Genomic DNA, 16912 nt, shown 5'->3' with positions numbered 1-16912 from the left:
CCCTCGGAGATCCGTGCCAGCGGGCCCCTCGGTGATCGTGCCAGGGGGCCCCTCAGAGATCTGTGCCAGGAGGCCCCTCGGAGATGCGCGCCAGGGGGCCCCTCAGAGATGCGTGCCAGGGGGCCCCGAGGCCAGCGGACAGTGTGCCCTGTGCGCCTGCATCGTCCCCCTTACCCTCCTCCTCCTTCTCCTTCATTTCTCCTTAAGGTGAAGCGGGGAATGTACGCCCCGGTGCTTTTTCTCACCTGGGCCTTTTGCCATTAGGGTGCAGAGACTGAGCAGCCATGGGGCTATGAGCCCTTCTGGCCTCACTGCCTTTGAGCCCAAGGTTGGCTGTCCTCAAGTTGTTTTTCTCTCTGGCCACTTTCTTGGGGCCCATGAGATCCTGACCCAGTAAGTCCTGTGGTTGATCTTTACCGTAAGTAGCAGAAGGAAAGTTGTCTTTAGCAGCAAGCTGTCTATAGGTCCCGGGATCTGTGCCACCCAGCTCGGCGGAATGTGGGTGTCTCCATGTTTGGGGCCCCACGTTGCCTCTGGAGCCCTGGGCCAGGAGCCAGCACTGAGCTCTGGCCTGGGGACGTGGCCTGCAGTGGCAGCCATGGGAGGCCTCACCCACCCCCTCTTGCCACCCGTTTCAGTCCTTGATGAAAGGCCCCGGGGCAGCTAGCCCTCCCCTCCCAGCCTCGCTCATGCAGAAGGAATGTCTGTCCTGTTATCATGAGCTCTGCAGTGACTTTCATGAGCCTTCCAGGAAGCCTGAGGGTTGTAGGAGATGAGGCCCCAAGACAAGGCAGGAGGTGGAGGGGTGGCCTCGGGTCAACAGCTGTAGTTAGACTCCTCGGAGGTGACCTGGAAGCCTGTGGCTTTTCTGTGGCAAATGCAGGAGCTGTAATGAGAGATGTCATCTGCAGTCATGCAGCCAGATTGATAGGAGCTGGTCTCTGGGTCCTCTGGCCCTTGCCTGGGACTCACGTGGCCAGGGGGCCTGAATGGGGTCATGAGGTCAAGGATTCAGAGCAAGCCACCAGCATCGACCAGCAGCGTTGTTTGCATCAGTGGTGAGCCAAGAAGGGTCCACTTCTGAGACTTGAGTACAGATCACATGGGTGCTGTGGGCGGACAGGGCATCTGTTTGTCATGCACATTCCAGAACAGCATTGGAAGGTCCTGATCCAATCAGAGTTCTAGTGTCACCTTCAGGTCTCCAGCCATGCCATCAGCAGCAGGTTCAACCTACTGGGCACAGGATACTAGATAAGACTTTCTTTTAGCCAGAAACCTCCCCGGGGTCCTCCTTGCGCTTTGCGTGGGAGCCTCAAGGAGGGCAGATGGGGTCTGGCCTGGCAGCCTAGCCAGTGTGAGTCAGGCTTCAGAAGAGCCAGGACCCCAACCAAGCCCTTAGCCCTTCTGGGTGGGTCCCTTCCTTTGCAGAGTGGGGGTCCTGATCCCCGCTGCTCCTGGCTGGCAATAGCCCTTAAGTGGTGGCTGCTGGGAGATTCACCTGTCCTTTGCCTCCCCCTCAGCACCCACCCCTCCCCCCCCACCCCCAGCAGCTTGGTCGTCCACACGCACACAGGAGCACGCACATGCTCATGTGGAGAGCTCCAAAATTCAGAACCGATGGTGGGTAGGTTCCTGCTGGGGGGTGTCAGGAGCCTGCACCTGCCACGTGGGCACCTTGCTGTCTCCCCGTCAGCACTGAGATCTGTCGGGACTGACCCAGCGCAAGCCGAGGTGGCCAGAGCCTGGCTGCTGAGGTTGAGCCCCCACTCCACCGCCCCTTTCGGTCCCACGGAAGCTACCTATCCTCTCCTTTGATTCTGTTCCTCCCCCGAAGAGCTGAGCTGGGGACTGGGCATCTCCAGGAACACTCCCTGGGGTTGCCCTAAGTGTCACAACTGAATGCTGCCCTCCCCCACCCACCCACCACTGCTCTAGGAGGAATCGGAGAGGCAGCTCAGCTTGACCGAGGCACAGACCAAGGAAGCCCTGCTCGCCCTGCTGCCAGCGCTCTCCGGCTCGGCACACCAGGTAGGAGGCGAGGTGGCTCCCGTGGGACCCCACTGCCCACAGGAAATGTCTCCGGGCCCTACCTCGTGTGTTTTGTGGCAGAGTTACACCGAGTGGCTGCAGGAACTCCGAGAGAAGGGCCCCGAGCTGCTGAAGCCGCCGCCAGCTAGCACAGAGCCCTCCTCGGTAAGCACGGGTGCCGACACACACCCTTGCCAGGGCCGCCGCGGTCACTTCTGCTGTCCCCTGTCGCTGGGAAGGGAGGGTGCCCGGAGCTGCCTCATCAGGCAGCTGGGCGAAACCTTTGTGCTTGGCTAGCCAGACCCCTGTTCTGCCCTCAGGACCTGGCCTCCAAACTGAGGGAGGCCGAGGAGACCCAGAACAGTCTGCAGGCTGAGTGTGACCAGTACCGCACCATCCTGGCGGAGACGGTAGGGTGCGAGAGGCAGGGCCTCTGGCAAGGCTCTTGGCTGGGTGTTCCTCACAGGGCTGCCAGGAAAGAGCTCTCAGAGCCTCCAGGCAGTGGGCAGGCCAGTGGCCCTGGGGGAAAGAGCCCTGGGTTCAGACTCTGGCTCTGTGCGCCCTTGGGCGAGCTGTTGCCCCTGCCTGGGCCCCAAAGGGGATGAAGGAGGTGCTCAGGCCTTCCTTGCTTCTGAGCGGAGGAGAGGGCTGGGCTGCGGGTTTGGAGCTGGGGGTGCAGAGACAGTCGGGACACGGAACAGTCTGGGAAAGGAAGAGGTGGGCATCTGGCTGACGGCGGGCTTGCAGCCACTGTCCATGTGACTGCCGGAGCCACACTAGGTCTAGACCTCCTGCCCGACCCCGTCCCAGGCCCGAGATCAGCGCTGGTGGCAAACCCAACGGAGATGAGAACCCTGGTGGTGTCCTTCGGGTCACAGACCTCATTCCCCTGCATGGCCCATGCATAACCTTCGTTCGCACACTGGCCAGAGACCCCACTCCGGGACTGTGGCCCGCCTTCCTCCCCATGTGACAACTATGACGAAGTCAGAGCTGGGCCACGCTGACAGCCAGGCAGCCATCCCAGAGGAGCCAGGGGCACTAGGCTGCGGTTGTGTTCATGGGGGTGCGGTCTACAGGCAGAGGGGCCCCGCCTCAGTGTCCCTTTCCCCCAGGAGGGCATGCTCAAGGACCTACAGAGGAGTGTGGAGGAGGAGGAGCAGGTGTGGAAGGCCAAAGTGAGCGCCACGGAGGAGGAGCTCCAGAAGGTACTGGAAGGGCCCTGAGACCCTGGCCTGGGACCGGTGACCTGGGCGTCGCTCCGGGGGGGTCCGCCTTCCCTAGGAATTCAGACACAACTTCCCAAAGGCCCACAGCTAGATCAGAATTCATCAAAACCAGGGGGAGCGCCGATGGGGTCGCGTGGGTCTCCTAGGAGACAGGAGGCGAGTGCGCTGGGTATTGGCGATGCCACATAAAGTGTTGATTACGGAGTGACCGCCGACTTCTTCGTCTCCAGGGCACCCCCACCCCTACCCTAGGGAGAGGCTGCTGGTCATGCATGAGGTGGGCGGGCACCACTGGGCTTCCTGGGAGAGGGGGCCCCATCCTGCTCGGGTCCAGGGACACGTGGCACCGCATCCCGGGACCGTCCCCTCCCAGGGGCTCGCATTTGATGGGACCTTGCCCTTGCTTTGCAGTCACGGGTCACAGTGACACATCTCGAAGAGATCGTAGAGAAGCTGAGAGGAGAACTTGAAAGTTCAGATCAGGTAGGCGCAGGGGCTCTGCCCAGAGGGCTGCTTTCCTCATTACAGAGGCCACCGTAGTTCTTTCTCCCTCATGGACCACACGTGTTGAGAGGGGCGGAGAGATCTCGTCTGTCCTGCTTTCCTTTCTTGAGAGCCACTTGCCACCTCAGAGCGGCCCGAGATAGCGGGGGGCCTGTGCGGGATGCCCGGCCCCGGCACACGGCAGTGTCTGCGGCGTGGGAGGGGCGCCGGGTGGCCCCAGGGCTCTGCAGACACGGTCAGCCCTGGCCTTGCGGAGGGGGCCTCTGGTGCCCACCTAACAAGGAAATCTAAAAGCTCTTCCCCACCGTGGAGTCTGGAACACATCTGGGCCCAGGAGTGCTGGAGTTCAGGACGGCGTTCTGCTGCCAGGGACTCATTTCTGCCTGTCCTTGGTTGGCCCATCGCCAACAGGCCACGGAAAGTCTCCCAGCCCCTACCCCAGGGCAGCCAGCCTTGTTGCGCCCCGTCACCCTGTCCCCCGTGGTCAGTGCCTCCTGCTGGCCCACTTGAGGCCTGTGGTGTGTGTGTGTGTGTGTGTGTATCCAGGTGCGGGAACACACCTCACATCTGGAAGCAGAGCTGGAGAAGCACATGGCGGCCTCCAGCGCCAAGTGCCAGAGCTACGCCAAGGAGGTGGCAGGGGCGAGTCTGCCCGGCGAGGTCTCCAGCCCGTCCTGGGTTTCTCCTCCCGTGGTGCTCATTAATAGGAACTCAGAGTCTGGGCTCTCGGGCTTCTGCCCTGGCCGTGGGCCAGCTGACCTGAGAGGGGTTTCATGGGCGAATGGCAGAAAGACCGTGCCACCAGCAGGGAAGCATACAGCAGGACAGCCTCGTGAGGCCACTTCCTTCCCTGGCTCGGGGACACCATTTCAGAGGCAGATGGGCTTAAATCTGATTGATACCGTTTACTGACTGTTCAGAGGCGGCACCCCCCCCCCCCCCCCCCCCCCCCCCAGTCCTGGTTTGATTTCAAACTTCTGGCCGTATTTTATAAGATGGTCTGTAAACCAAGATCCAAGACAGGCCTGTAGTGGATTCTGTCTTCCCCACGTCTTCAGAGAGAAACTGTAGTTTGGGGAGGCCGAGGAGCCCCTGCCAGGCCCACGCTGCTCCGGAATGCTCTCAGGGCTTGGAGCAGCTTGTGTGCGTAGGTGTTAACTCATAGGAACTGGTTTTCTTTTGTCCTTTTCCCCCCATCACCTGGATTCGTTTTCTCTCCAAGTTGAGGCAACTTTTATTAGAATCTCAGTCTCAGCTGGATGCAGCCAAGAGTGAAGCCCAGAAACAAAGCAATGAGCTCGCCCTGGTGAGTGAGCGTGGACGGGAGGGGAACGGTGCCAGGGCATGTGTGCATGTGTGTGGTTCATCGGCCAGTCGTGGTTCTCCACCCCGTGCAAGGTCACACGGCATGGTGGAGTGGGGTGTGCCCCAGTGTAACCTCTGGGGCCGGCTTTGATCAGCCGTGCTGAAGGGGCTCCTTGCGCGTTGGCCCAGAACTCGGAGCTGGGCGTGTGGCTGCCAGGGCCAGTGCTCGAGCTCTAGTCACACGTCCCCTGGTGCGGCCTGGCCCCGTAAAGGCACTGGGAGCTCAGGGCAGGGGTTCTGGGAAGTTCAAATCTCCGTGAGCCCTGTGGCTCAGCACTACCTCGCCCTCCGTGGCCCTCGGGTGTTTTCTCAGTTCAGCAGTGGCTCAGACCCATTCAGTCAAGTGTATGGGTGGGCGCCGAGGCAGGGGGATGACTGGGGGTGCCATTTCCCGCTGTGTGGGGCTCCCTGCCGTGCAGGTGACCTCGGGTTGTCTGCTTTGGCAGCTGCCCCGCTCCCTGCCGCCCAGCAAGGTCAGTGAGGCCTCACGGAGTCAGGCCTCCCCCGTCCTGGTCCCAGCTGTGGGACTACAGCCACAAGCCGTGGCCCCGGAGGCCACAGCCTATTCCGTTGGATCTGTGGTCTTTCTTCGCACCTTGAATTCACTGTTAACACTTAGAAATTGGTAGATCTTGGATACAAACACACGTGCCTGGTTTTTTGAGAGGAGACGGAAGGTCTGGTCCGTGGTGCTGGCGTTCTCACAGCAGCATCCATGTTGAGGCACGAGCTCCTGACTCCACAGGGGCCCCTCGGGTTATTAGGGCCTCACCTGGGACTGTCACACTAGAGGGCAGGTGCCATCCATGCCAAATCACCTGAGCCCGAAAGCTGCTAACCTAAGCCGGGTCTAGGCGACCAGCCTTAGGGGTGCTGTCCCAGTTGAGGTCGTGTGCAGAGAAGATCCCCAAATTCCTCATCATCAAAGGCCTGCGCATTTTGGGGTCACCTTTAGGGGGCTGGTGTTGGGAAGGAGAGAAGCAGGAAAGGGTACCCTCACACTAGGGGTACCCTTTGGAGCAGGGCCTTTTGGAATGGGGCCCGAGACCATCCATGCCCGCTGGAGAGCTCGCACCGAGTGCCCACCCAGATCCCCCGACTAGAACCTTTACCAGCGCTTCATGGGCAATGCTGCTTCCGCTTCAGGTTGGAGGCCCAGTGCCTGGGGGGCCACCACGTGTGTCACCTGCTCCCAGCGATGGAGCTCTGGTGTGATGGGACCTTGATAGGCACGTGTCCTCTCGTGATCTTTTTTAGGCCCTAAATCGTGGGCTGCATCTGGAAGGAATCCGGGACAGGGACATAGGCAGTGTTTGTGCAGAGCCTGTCCACCGCCTCTCCCTCCCGTTTGGATTCCTTAGCTGTGTGTGTGCCGTGTCCATCAGGGGTCACCTTGCTCCCAGGGAGGGCTCCACGGCTGGCCTTGGAGCAAAGCACGTGGATGGGACCAGCGTGGGCCCCTCAGAGTTTGGCTCCGGTGAGGGATCATGGCACTGGCCCCCTGCCCAGTGAACCTGCGTGGGGACTCTGACAGAGGTCATAGTTCCCAAACCAGGTCCCCCATAGGGGCTTCAGCCGTGGAGAGCCTGTGCCGTCCTCCTGAGGGGCCTGTGCGTGTGTGCGTGGCACGGTGGGCGTGTGTCTGGCTGTGTATTTGCACAAACCCACCCTCCCTGTTTCAGGTCAGGCAGCAGCTGAGTGAGATGCAGAGCCACGTAGAGGATGGTGACGTAGCTGGGTCCCCGGCTGTCCCCCCTGAGGCCCCCCCAGGAGAGCAGGACCCTGTCGAGGTTAGGGCGGTGAGCCGGTCCCCAGATGTCTGTCATTAACAGCCCGCGTGGGCCCCCTCGAGCCCAGTTGGAGAGCAAAGGCGGCAGGCTTCTGTTCCGGCTTAACACTGGCAACTTGCGGCCTCCAGCGCCTGCTCTCCCCACCCCGCTCTGCCCCGAGAGGGACCACCAGGTTCTGAGGAAGTCCCAGAGCAGAGGAAGGGGCAGGGAAGGGGCCAGACGGAGAGGGGTCGGGCGCTGGATCTTAACAGTTGTGCGCAGGAGTGGGGAGAAGAGGGAGTCGGGGCGGCTGGGCCTGCAGTCAGGGAGTCTGGTCTCCCTCCCAGGCCCTCACCGGCACGTCACAGCAGGGTGCTTGCCCTCCAGACTCTGGACCCAAGTGGCTGTGGTTGCGAGCCCTCAGCGGGAGGTGGGGGCCTGTCACCAGAGTGGCAGTGGTGGGCACGACACTGTGGGGCTGGGACTTGCACGGTGGCTCTGAGGCCTCCTTGTGCCGTGAGTCTCAGGAAAGGTGTCTGAGGTCGGCAGAGGTGGTGGCTCTGGACCCGGGGGCCGAGGCACCGTCTCCCCGCAGCGGGAGTGTGGGAGCGACTGTCAGCCGGCTGGTGGGCAGCCAGGGGCCGGGAAAGGCCGAGGGGGCGCAAGGAGCTAGGAGACGGCGCCTGCCCAGGAGCCCTGGTTCCCAAGGGGGTCCTTCACCGGGTTCCCACAGTCTGTGCGGTGTTTCCACGCAGCTGAAGACGCAGCTGGAGCGGACGGAAGCCCTCCTGGAGGACGAGCAGACACAACGGCAGAAGCTCACGGCCGAGTTTGAGGAGGTCAGGCCCTGCCTCTGTAGCCCTTGGGGTATCGGGGACAGTGGGGGTGCGGGCCGGGGTCTGCCAGGCGGTCTGGCCTTGTCCCTCCCGGCGGGGGGCGGGGGGGGGGGGTGCCACACAGTCCCCTGCCCCGTGCGTGTGGGTCCCGCCTGCTCTCCCTGGCCACAGCCTTAATCCCCTCCTGGTGGGCGTCCCCAGGCGGACTTGTAGGACCTGTGGGACCTGTGGGGTGTGTATGGCGTCCCGCCCATGCCCCGCTGCCCTCTCTCTACACCAAGGCTCAGAGCTCGGCGTGTCGGCTGCAGACAGAGCTGGAGAAGCTCCGCAGCATGGGGCCCCTCGAGTCTTCAGAAGCAGAGGAGGCCACGCGGCTGAAGGTAAGGGGGCCCGGGGGGTCTGTTCCAGGGCTCAGGGTGGGGTCAGGAAAGGAGCACCACCTCTCCTGCCCCGGCTCTTGCCACCATCTCCCACTGTCACTCCGTGCGGTGGGAGCCATCTTGAGGCCCCTCGGGCAGGGTCCAGCCTCATTTGGTGGTGATGGGGGTGGCGGGATGTCTAAACTTTCGATGTCGCACACAGCAGCCACCAGTCAGCGGGGCTGTTTACATTAAACAAAACTGGAAGTTCAGTTCCTCGGTCACGCTAGCCACAGTATGCCGTAGGACATGCCCCGTGTCATAGGAAGCTCTCCTGGTAGTGCTGGTAGCTGGGACACAGACCTGTCTCTGGGTGACCAGGAGACCACATCCTCCCGCCGCCTTTGGAAGACTCCGGCTTCCCGGGCATATAGCCACGTGGTCTTTCTGCTGTGTGCCACGTGACAGCTGATCTCCTTTGATCCTGTGACCACCCACAGGAGAGACTAGAAAAAGAGAAGAAGTTAACCAGTGACCTGGGACGCGCTGCCACCAAATTACAGGAGCTTTTAAAGACGACCCAGGAGCAGCTGGCAAAGGAGAAAGACACGGTGAAGAAATTGCAGGAGCAGCTGGACAGAACAGTGAGTGTCCTGGCCCTAACCATGGCCTCGGCTGCCCCATCCCCGGAGCTGGGCCCTGGTCCAGAGCAGAGCAGACCCCGTGGGAGTCAGGGTGGGAAGAGCCAGGTGGGGTTGTGGGAGCCCCAGGACTCCCAGGACACAGGATAGATAGGAGACCCAGGCCTGGGGGGCCGGAAGTGGTGGGGACAGACTCCTGAAAGCAGGTGGCAGGACATTCAGCCTGCTGGGCCCAGCACCTGCCCTCCTGTGGCTCCCCTTGGTGGGAAGTACATCTCTGGCCCCCACTGCCAGCTAGGTCCTTGGTCTGCAGCCTGGGGGACCAGGGTCCTCACCCAACTCAGGGCCCTCCCTCTCCTGTGTCCCCGGCTCCTGTCAGCCCCCGGAGTCCACTCTGGTTTTCCAGACTTGCTGGGCTGGGTGTTCTCTGAAAGTATTGGAGTGGTGGGGGGTGTTAATCCCAAGGGGTGACTGGAGGTCCTTAGGAGTTCGGGGTGAGTGCTCGCCTTGGCTCTTTGACCCCAGCCTCTCCTTCCGTCTGCCCACCTTTGTTCGCAGGAGGACAGTAGCAATTCAAAGGAGGGCACTTCTGTCTGAGTCTCCTCTGCGGGAAGAGAAGTTACTGTTCAACTTACCAAAATGCCTTACACATTCCTTACAGATAAATAAACCAACCAACAGCGTTATCCAGGCCCAACTTCCAGTAGCTCTGAGAGAAGCCATTAGAGACGAGAGTCTCTCAGAATCACAGAAATAGATCTTCCAGACCCCTGTTTATAAAAGAACCTTTGTCACGTTTGATAAACACTATTCCCCAGGACCAGGCCTGGACCGCCACCGAGCAGACGCCAAAGCCCTTATCAGCTCCATGACAGACCCCAGGGTGTGAGCTGGGGAGGCTGGGGCCTCTGGGGACCCGTGTGTCAATCAGTGCAATTGTTTCCTCTCACTGGGCTGGGGGCTGGGAGGCGGGCGGGGCCGGGTGGGGAGCCTCAAAGGCTGTGGGACAGACCGGAGGGTCACAGCCCGGCCCAGCGAGGCAGCAGCCCCTCGAGCCCTGGGAGAAGTTGCCAGCAAGAACTGATGTATGACCTCCGGATGTTAATGCCATTAAAACCAACGTTGTCGCCCGGCACTTCGGTCTCGTCTGGTCTGCTGGGGCTCCCTGGGCTGGCCGCTGGGCCCAGGATGAGGAACGAAGAGGGGCTGTCTCCCTCAGGGGAAGAACAAGCGTGCTGTTTGGTTCCCCTGAAATCAGGAGATTTGCAGCTGTCTTGGGGCTCCCCCAGCACTTCTCCCGGTCATGGCACCCAGTGGCCAGATGTGCTGACTGCTGCCCCCACCCTTCAGAATCGGAGGCTACCTAAGCAGGCCACGGGTGGCCTAGGCTGTTGTCCGGGGTGAGCTCTGTGAACGAGCAAGGGAATCTGTGTCCTGACTGAGGCTTGGACGCTCTTCTGTGCCTCAGGGGTGTGGTCCAGAGCTGGAGCAGCCAGCCCAGACTTGCCAAGATCCTAAGACCCACTGTGTCTGGTGGCTGGAGGCAGCGTGGTCTTGGAGGAAGCAGTGGGAATCGAGCTTGAGCAACACCTGGATTGGAGGGGTCGGGTCCCAGGATGGGTGGGACCAAGCCAGGAGCAAGCAGGTGAATCTGAGCAGCCTGGGGCTTGGTGGCCAGCATCAACCAGTCCTGTTAAGGGGTTGCCTCGAGCAAGCACTGTCCCCTTTCATCACCGTCCTGAGCCTCAGGCCTGTGACAGGAGTTGGATTGGCTAGGGAGAGGGCGCACACCCTCACAGCAGGTCCAGCACGATGGGGAGGGTGCCAAAGAAGGGCAATCCAAGAACTAGCCTCCACTGCCTGCTTTGGGACCTCCGTATGTCAGGAGTCAAACCCACCAGAGGGCACTTCTGTGGGTGGCCGTCACGGGAACCCTGAGACCCAGGCAGCATGTTCTCAAGCCGGCAGCCTCCGCACTGAGCAATCCTCCCGAGGCCAGGCAGTACTGCCTTCAATCTGCAGGACCCTGACCTGGTCCCGGCTCCTGTGGGCCACCTAATCATGCTACGTGGCACCTATGTATTGCAATGGTATTGGCATAAAGGATGCTGGGAGTTTGAGGAAGGCTCCCCAGAAAAGTGAGCTTAAGCTGGAGTTCACCAGGGTAGGAGATGTTTGTCAGGGGAGGGGAGAAAGGCCCAAGGCCAAGGGGATGGCAGGTGCAGGGACAGGAAGTGAGGTCGAGGGGGCCTTGTAGAGCCAGGTTACAAAGGACAAGGTGTCCGAAAAGGTAAGGCAGTAGGGGCTGTGAGATTTTTAAGCAAGAGGAGACCATCCTACCTGTCTAGAGCTCTGGAGGGGGCTTACGTGGAAAGAGGAAGCCCATGCTTTCTGGCAGGAGACTGAAGTGACTGGTCATACCTGATGCTGACCACATGCCCAGCCCTGCCCTTGGTTCTCACGTGAAACTTTTCAGAACCCATGGGCGGTATACCGCCCGCCCCCGCCCCGCCATTTTCCAAAGAATCCCCACAGAAGGGAAAGCTCACCTGGTAAAAGGCAAGGCAGGTTTTAAATCCACCTTATTGTCAGTGCAGCACGCAGCCTGGAGGGCCAGCTGGAGAAGAGTTGTGGAGTCCATGGACCCCATGAACAGTGGCCACTGAACACCCCCCAAACCTGTGGTCCCTCACTGTACCTTCCATGTCCCCTGTGCACGAGGAGCAGGGATTCTGTGCTGGAGGACTGGCCCTATGGGGGGAGTCACAACCCTCCTCCCGCTGACACGGTGGCCTTAAGGCAAGTGGTTTGGGGCCCTGGTCAGTCTCCTGTTGGAAAACTGAGGCCAGACTTGGCCCTGCGCCAGGACGCCCGCCTCAGAATTGTCACCAGGCCCTGTGAACCTACATTTCTAGTAAGTTCCATCCCCTTGCCATGCTGCAAAATTGAGAACCCCTATGCGGGTCAGATGCCCTCTGAAGGCACAGGAACGGGGGGGCTCTGGGGCAAGAAAGGCACAGAGAGAGACCTGGGGGTACCAAACTGCCACCTTCGGGTATTACAGGGCAGCAGCTGCTCCCTGGGTTCTGGCTCCAGCCCTACCCCCTGCTCAAACCACGTGGTAAGAGGCCCAGTGTCCACCGGTTAAGAGGAGGTAAAACAAAGGCAGGGTGTGGGGCCCCTGGGGGCTCTGAAAATGCCACGTCGGAGACTACCTGCCACTCAGGCTTTAAGGGCCCATCGTCAGTCTTCCGCTCCACACGCCCCAGCAAATGTGCCATGCAGCGCTGAGGCCCGGCAGAAGGGAACCCAAGTTCGCCAAGCAGCCTGATAGGGTTTGCCTCTGCCTGGCCTCCTCGCCAGGGCTGTTCCTGGGCAAGCTTCCATCACCAGGCTGGGGAAGGAAGAAAGAACCATTCAGGAAGATAACAGAGACAGCCACCCTTGGTAGATGCTAGAACAGGAGGCTGATAGGCACCTGGTGTTTGTCAACATGGCACAGATGCCCTGAAAGCCTGGCTCATCAGCCCGGCCATTCCTAGCTCTGTGTCCTGCAAATGGAGTACCGGTGCAGCACAGGACAACCGGCTCTTGCAGTCGCTTGCTAAGTTCAATGTGGAGGCAGGAGTCACCCGGGCTCGGTTAGAGCACTGGCTGGCCCGCCAGCCTGCTGACAAGAAGCCATGCTCTCCCCTAGGTCAGGCTTCGCAGAGGCCACAGCCGGGGCTCAGCACTGCCACTGCCATCGGAGACCCCCGACAGTGCAAGTGGGAGAGTTCTGAGAACATCTAGTCTACAGCCCGCCCTTCAGAGGCTCCAGGAATTGACCTGAAGCTCCAGGGTCACACAGCCCATAAACAGCCATCTCCAGACCTGGGAGCCCCATCATGCCAGCAGCGACTCTTGTGACTAAGTTCCTCTGGTGATCTCAGCATGATATTTAGTAAAATGTATACACACCAGGATGCCTGGCCTGTAGGCAGCAAAAACACAAGGTTTTAGAAACCACCAGACACCCTCCATAAATGTCTTCTAAGCTTCCTTCAGATTTGGGTCTAACAGGATTCAAAGCCCAAAAGAACTCTCGCCCTTTCCTGCCCCAGTTCCAGTCTCATCCCTGGCACTGAACAAGATTAACCTCAGAATTCCAGATGTCAGAAACGCAACTCCCGTGGGATACAATGGGAATAGCTTAGGGACAGAAAACAAGAGATCTAAATTGTAGTCCCAGGGCTGCCCAGTAGAAGTTGTGTGACTTTCCTTCCTGGGCTGCCTACCAAGGGCACTGGCTAGGGGCTGGGGAAGTCTCAAGGGCAGACCTGGCCGGCCAGATGCAGCTCAAGTTACACAAGCCTTCCTTCCACCAAAACTCTGGCTCCTAGAACTGCACCCTCTTGCAGCCACAGTGCAATTATGGGTGACCCTTGAACAACTTGGGGGTTAGGGGCAAGATACCCCTACCTGCATAGTGAAGAATCTGTGTATTACTTTTCTGTTGTCGTTTTTAAGTAGGCTCCACACCCAGCAAAGAGCCTAACGTGGGGCTTGAACTCACGACTCTGAGATCAAGACCTGAGCTGAGATCAAGAGTCAGGATTTAACCGACTGAGCTACCCAGGCACCCGTGTATTACATTTTTTGACTCCTCCAAAAACTCTACTAATAGCCTCCTAGTGACGTGAAGCCTTACCAATAACAGATTAATACATTTTGCAAGGTATGTGTATTATACACTGTATTCTTACAATAAAGCTGATGTTAAAATCATAAGGAAAATCCACAAATAAATGGACCCACACAGTGCAAACTTGTATTGTTCAAGGGTCAACCATAATGACCCTTCTTCTAGCTACAGCTCAGCTGGAACTTGGTCTGGAGAGTGTTGCCGTGTTTCAGAAATGCCCAGATCACGGGAAAGTGATGTGTCCCTGGGCATATCCAATCTGTTAGTCCCAAGAGCAACAAACCAGTCAAGAAACAGAAGCTGCCCTTCCTGTGTGTGTGGACAAGCCAGCACTCTGGGCAGTTCTGCAAAAAGGAAACCACTCGACTGAGCCTAATTCTATTATCTGAGTCGCTGTGCTGTTTTCTCAGGGATTAATATTCCCTGAAAGAACGAACTTCACAGTCAAGCTCTGAATTTGTTAGCAATGGCTTTATTTGCTTCTTTCCCGGGGCAAGAGAGTATCACTTTAGTCAGCTTTCCACAAACACATTTTTGTAATGTGTTTACACTTGTAAAAATGTAAATGTGTTTGCTGAGAGCAGAGTATACCTGCCAGTTTTACTCCTCACCAGTGTTGGCTGAGGTCTCAAACTCTAATTCTGCATCAGAATTACCTGGAGTCCTTGTTAGCAGGATTCTTGGGCCCCAACCTCAGGAATCCAGTAAGAATCTCTCAAAAGTTCCCCTAGGTAGAGATAACAAGTAACTATTAGCATCTTCCCAATTTCTGGTGTAAGAGTGGAGTGTTGGAAGACGTTTACGTTCTCTTACATCCCTGTACCAATTTGAAATCCTTCCATTCCCACAGCCATGCATCCCTCTCCCATACCCCCAACACACACGCAGATGCACACACACCAGCAGGAAAGGGTGGTTACACAGGTAGCGCCACATGTCACAAGCTAAAACCACAGAAAAAAGCTTCCTTCTTTTAAAACTCTTTGACCAAATACCTGGCTGTATCTACATGGCTGATTCTGGAGTAGGGCAGCCGTGGCCTGTGATGCTTCTTGGGCGGGCTGTTAATATACACGGTCTCTGAAAGCACTGCTTTGCAGTAGAGGAAATAAGAAACTCCGGAAGAAAGAATGACAAGCAGTCCATCAGTAACAGTAAGCCAGTAGCCGGCACTGTCTTCTAGACCAATTTTTTTTTTTTTTTTTTTTTTTTTGAGAGCGAGTGTGGAGGAGGGGGCAGAGGGTGAGAGACAGACAGACAGACACACGGACAGACGGAGGGAGGGAGGGAGAGGAGAGGAGAGGAGAGGAGAGGAGAGGAGAGGAGAGGAGAGGAGAGGAGAGGAGAGGAGAGGAGGGAGGGAGGGAGGGAGGGAGGGAGGGAGGGAGAGAGAGCAGGCTCTACACCCAGTCTGGAACCAAACATGCAGCTTGATCTCATGACCCTGGGATCATGACCTGAGCTGAAATCAAGAGTCAGATGTTCTTCAACTGACTGAACCACCCAGGTGCCCCTAGACAACTCTGAAAGAAGTATTTTGATTTAAGTGTAACTTTTTTGTCTCCCAAACAAATCAGGAGATATAAGCCTGCTGTTTGAATACACATTTAGAGTAGGAAAGGATTCCCAACTTTTACACCAACTTCCTCGTCCAATAAGAGGAGGAAAGAACTGTGGTCTTAACTCTAATGGTCTGAAATACCCAAACCTCCACGCCTTACCCCACTTATGGAAGGCAAAGTCCTCCATCCCCAATTCACCGTGAATAATTACACGAGAGGGAGTTAAAAATGCTTCCTTTATTACATAAAGCCAATACTGCTACTTCTAAGTCCAACAGTGTGCATCTCTACACCGTTCAAAGTGTCGTTATGCCTGTGATGTTAAGGACAATCACTTGCAAGTGTCATCAGGTAGTGGCTTCCGTGGGTGTCATCCATTACACCTGCTCCCCATTTCCCATACAATCCACAAACTGCTCTACGAAATTTGGAAGTTCTCCCAGGCCCCAGCATAAACATGTACCTAATGTTCTTCCACACTTTACTGTACCAGAAGCAACAAAATTTTGAAGGAGACACAATTAAGGAGGTCACAAGTGTCCCAGCTTGTCAATACACCATTTTATCATTTTCATTAACAAAGTATATTACAATGGAGCCCTAATTTGTGTTATAATGAAGTCGTTGCAAGGTATTGCACATTCTCCTGAGGACACACCATGATTTTATTTCCAAGTTGCAAGGTCACTCTCAGAGCAGTCTCCCGAACTAGCGAATGGAGAGCTTACTGCAGGTGCAGAGAGCTGCTTCCTGTATTCCAACCGCGTGCTCAAAATAGTGCTTTGCAAAATCAGCGCCGGTTAGAAGTGTGCACAATTCTGAGGCAGTCTCCATCACACAGTTGCTAGAATTAGAAGGCTGCCTGACTTAGTCTTACTGTAGTTAGTATATTAGTGCTGTTACATATGGTGAGAAGATTTATTTTCTAGTATGCAGTTTAGCTCCAGAGAGAATAAATTTGGGCCAAAATTATAACCAGATTATGACCAATTCTCTAAGCAAAGAAACAAAGTAACTGCTGAGGTTACAAAGATGCAGTGATTCTCTTCATACGGCCTTGTACTGTTCTGTGAACTGCATTATTAAAAATCATGAGTTTAACAAAAATCTTTACAAGCCAACCCATCAAAAACAGGCATCTGGCCAATAAGAATTTAATTTCACACCAATAAAACTTCAGATTTTAGATTTATTTAGGGCCATCTGCACATGTTTATAGAATATTTAATTTACTCTAACAGATGACAAGACAGCTCCCCCTCAGTGAGACCCTGGCCTAAACATTTATATAGCAAGAGGATAACATTAAACATGGAAGCTTTCAATTTGTGGCACTGAATGATGGTCTACACAGGGCATCCTTCAAAAGCTACAATTAAGGATCCACCTAGCTTTTCAGCAATACAAGCCCGATTGAGGTCTTCTGGCCCATTTGCTTGACATTCGTGTTTTATGCCTAGGAAGGAAAAACAACAATTCTATTTAAGAATTATAGCAGTAATTTAACCTATTTCTCTAAGACAGCAACTGTTTTAAAAGACCAGCGCTAACATGGATAGACAAACTGTGGTATATACAAACAACAGAATACTACACAGTGAGGAGAATCAATAATCTGTAGCTACATGCGACAAAATGAAAGACTAACAGAACGCTGACTAAAAGAAGCCAAACTTTATAAAAACATACATTCTAGATGATTCTATTTGTATAACAGAAAATCAGCCAAAGCTATTTTATGCTGCTAGAAGTCAGGGTGCTGGCTCCACGTGGAGGAAGGAGTAAAAGAAAGTGGTGTGACTGGAAGGGATACGAGGGAGACTTTTGGGGTGCTGGTTGTTAAATCAAGAAACCACCATTTTGTTCAGTTTGTGAAAATTGAGTTCCACAATCATTTATGATGCATACTTTTCTATAGCTACGTTGTACTTC

The 16912-nt window shown here is 56.5% G+C and overlaps 2 protein-coding genes across 8 annotated transcripts in view; one reads left to right on the top strand and one right to left on the bottom strand.

The window, feature by feature from the left end:
- RRBP1 (ribosome binding protein 1) overlaps positions 1-9869 on the top strand; it is a 66179-nt gene extending 56310 nt beyond the window's left edge. For 5 of the 7 annotated variants that reach the window (XM_045445371.1, XM_045445373.1, XM_045445374.1 and 2 more), the window contains 11 exons: positions 1939-2196; positions 2352-2441; positions 3147-3239; positions 3672-3743; positions 4311-4406; positions 4987-5070; positions 6812-6919; positions 7654-7737; positions 8016-8114; positions 8594-8737; positions 9293-9869. In XM_045445371.1, the coding sequence (XP_045301327.1) occupies positions 1939-2196; positions 2352-2441; positions 3147-3239; positions 3672-3743; positions 4311-4406; positions 4987-5070; positions 6812-6919; positions 7654-7737; positions 8016-8114; positions 8594-8737; positions 9293-9331 (1167 nt within the window). In that variant the 3' untranslated portion in view covers positions 9332-9869. The remainder of the gene's footprint in view (positions 1-1938; positions 2197-2351; positions 2442-3146; positions 3240-3671; positions 3744-4310; positions 4407-4986; positions 5071-6811; positions 6920-7653; positions 7738-8015; positions 8115-8593; positions 8738-9292) is intronic. The other 2 variants (XM_045445376.1, XM_045445377.1) reach the window with 2 other exon arrangements.
- A 5330-nt stretch (positions 9870-15199) lies between these two features.
- DSTN (destrin, actin depolymerizing factor) overlaps positions 15200-16912 on the bottom strand; it is a 36022-nt gene continuing 34309 nt past the window's right edge. Inside the window, exon 4 of the mRNA XM_045445370.1 lies at positions 15200-16436. Within this exon, the coding sequence (XP_045301326.1) occupies positions 16327-16436 (110 nt within the window). The 3' untranslated portion in view covers positions 15200-16326. The remainder of the gene's footprint in view (positions 16437-16912) is intronic.

The sequence above is a fragment of the Leopardus geoffroyi genome, chromosome A3, assembly GCF_018350155.1.
Source record: "Leopardus geoffroyi isolate Oge1 chromosome A3, O.geoffroyi_Oge1_pat1.0, whole genome shotgun sequence".
Classification (NCBI taxonomy): Eukaryota; Metazoa; Chordata; class Mammalia; order Carnivora; family Felidae; genus Leopardus; species Leopardus geoffroyi.
This window is presented reverse-complemented; position numbering and strand designations above follow the sequence as displayed.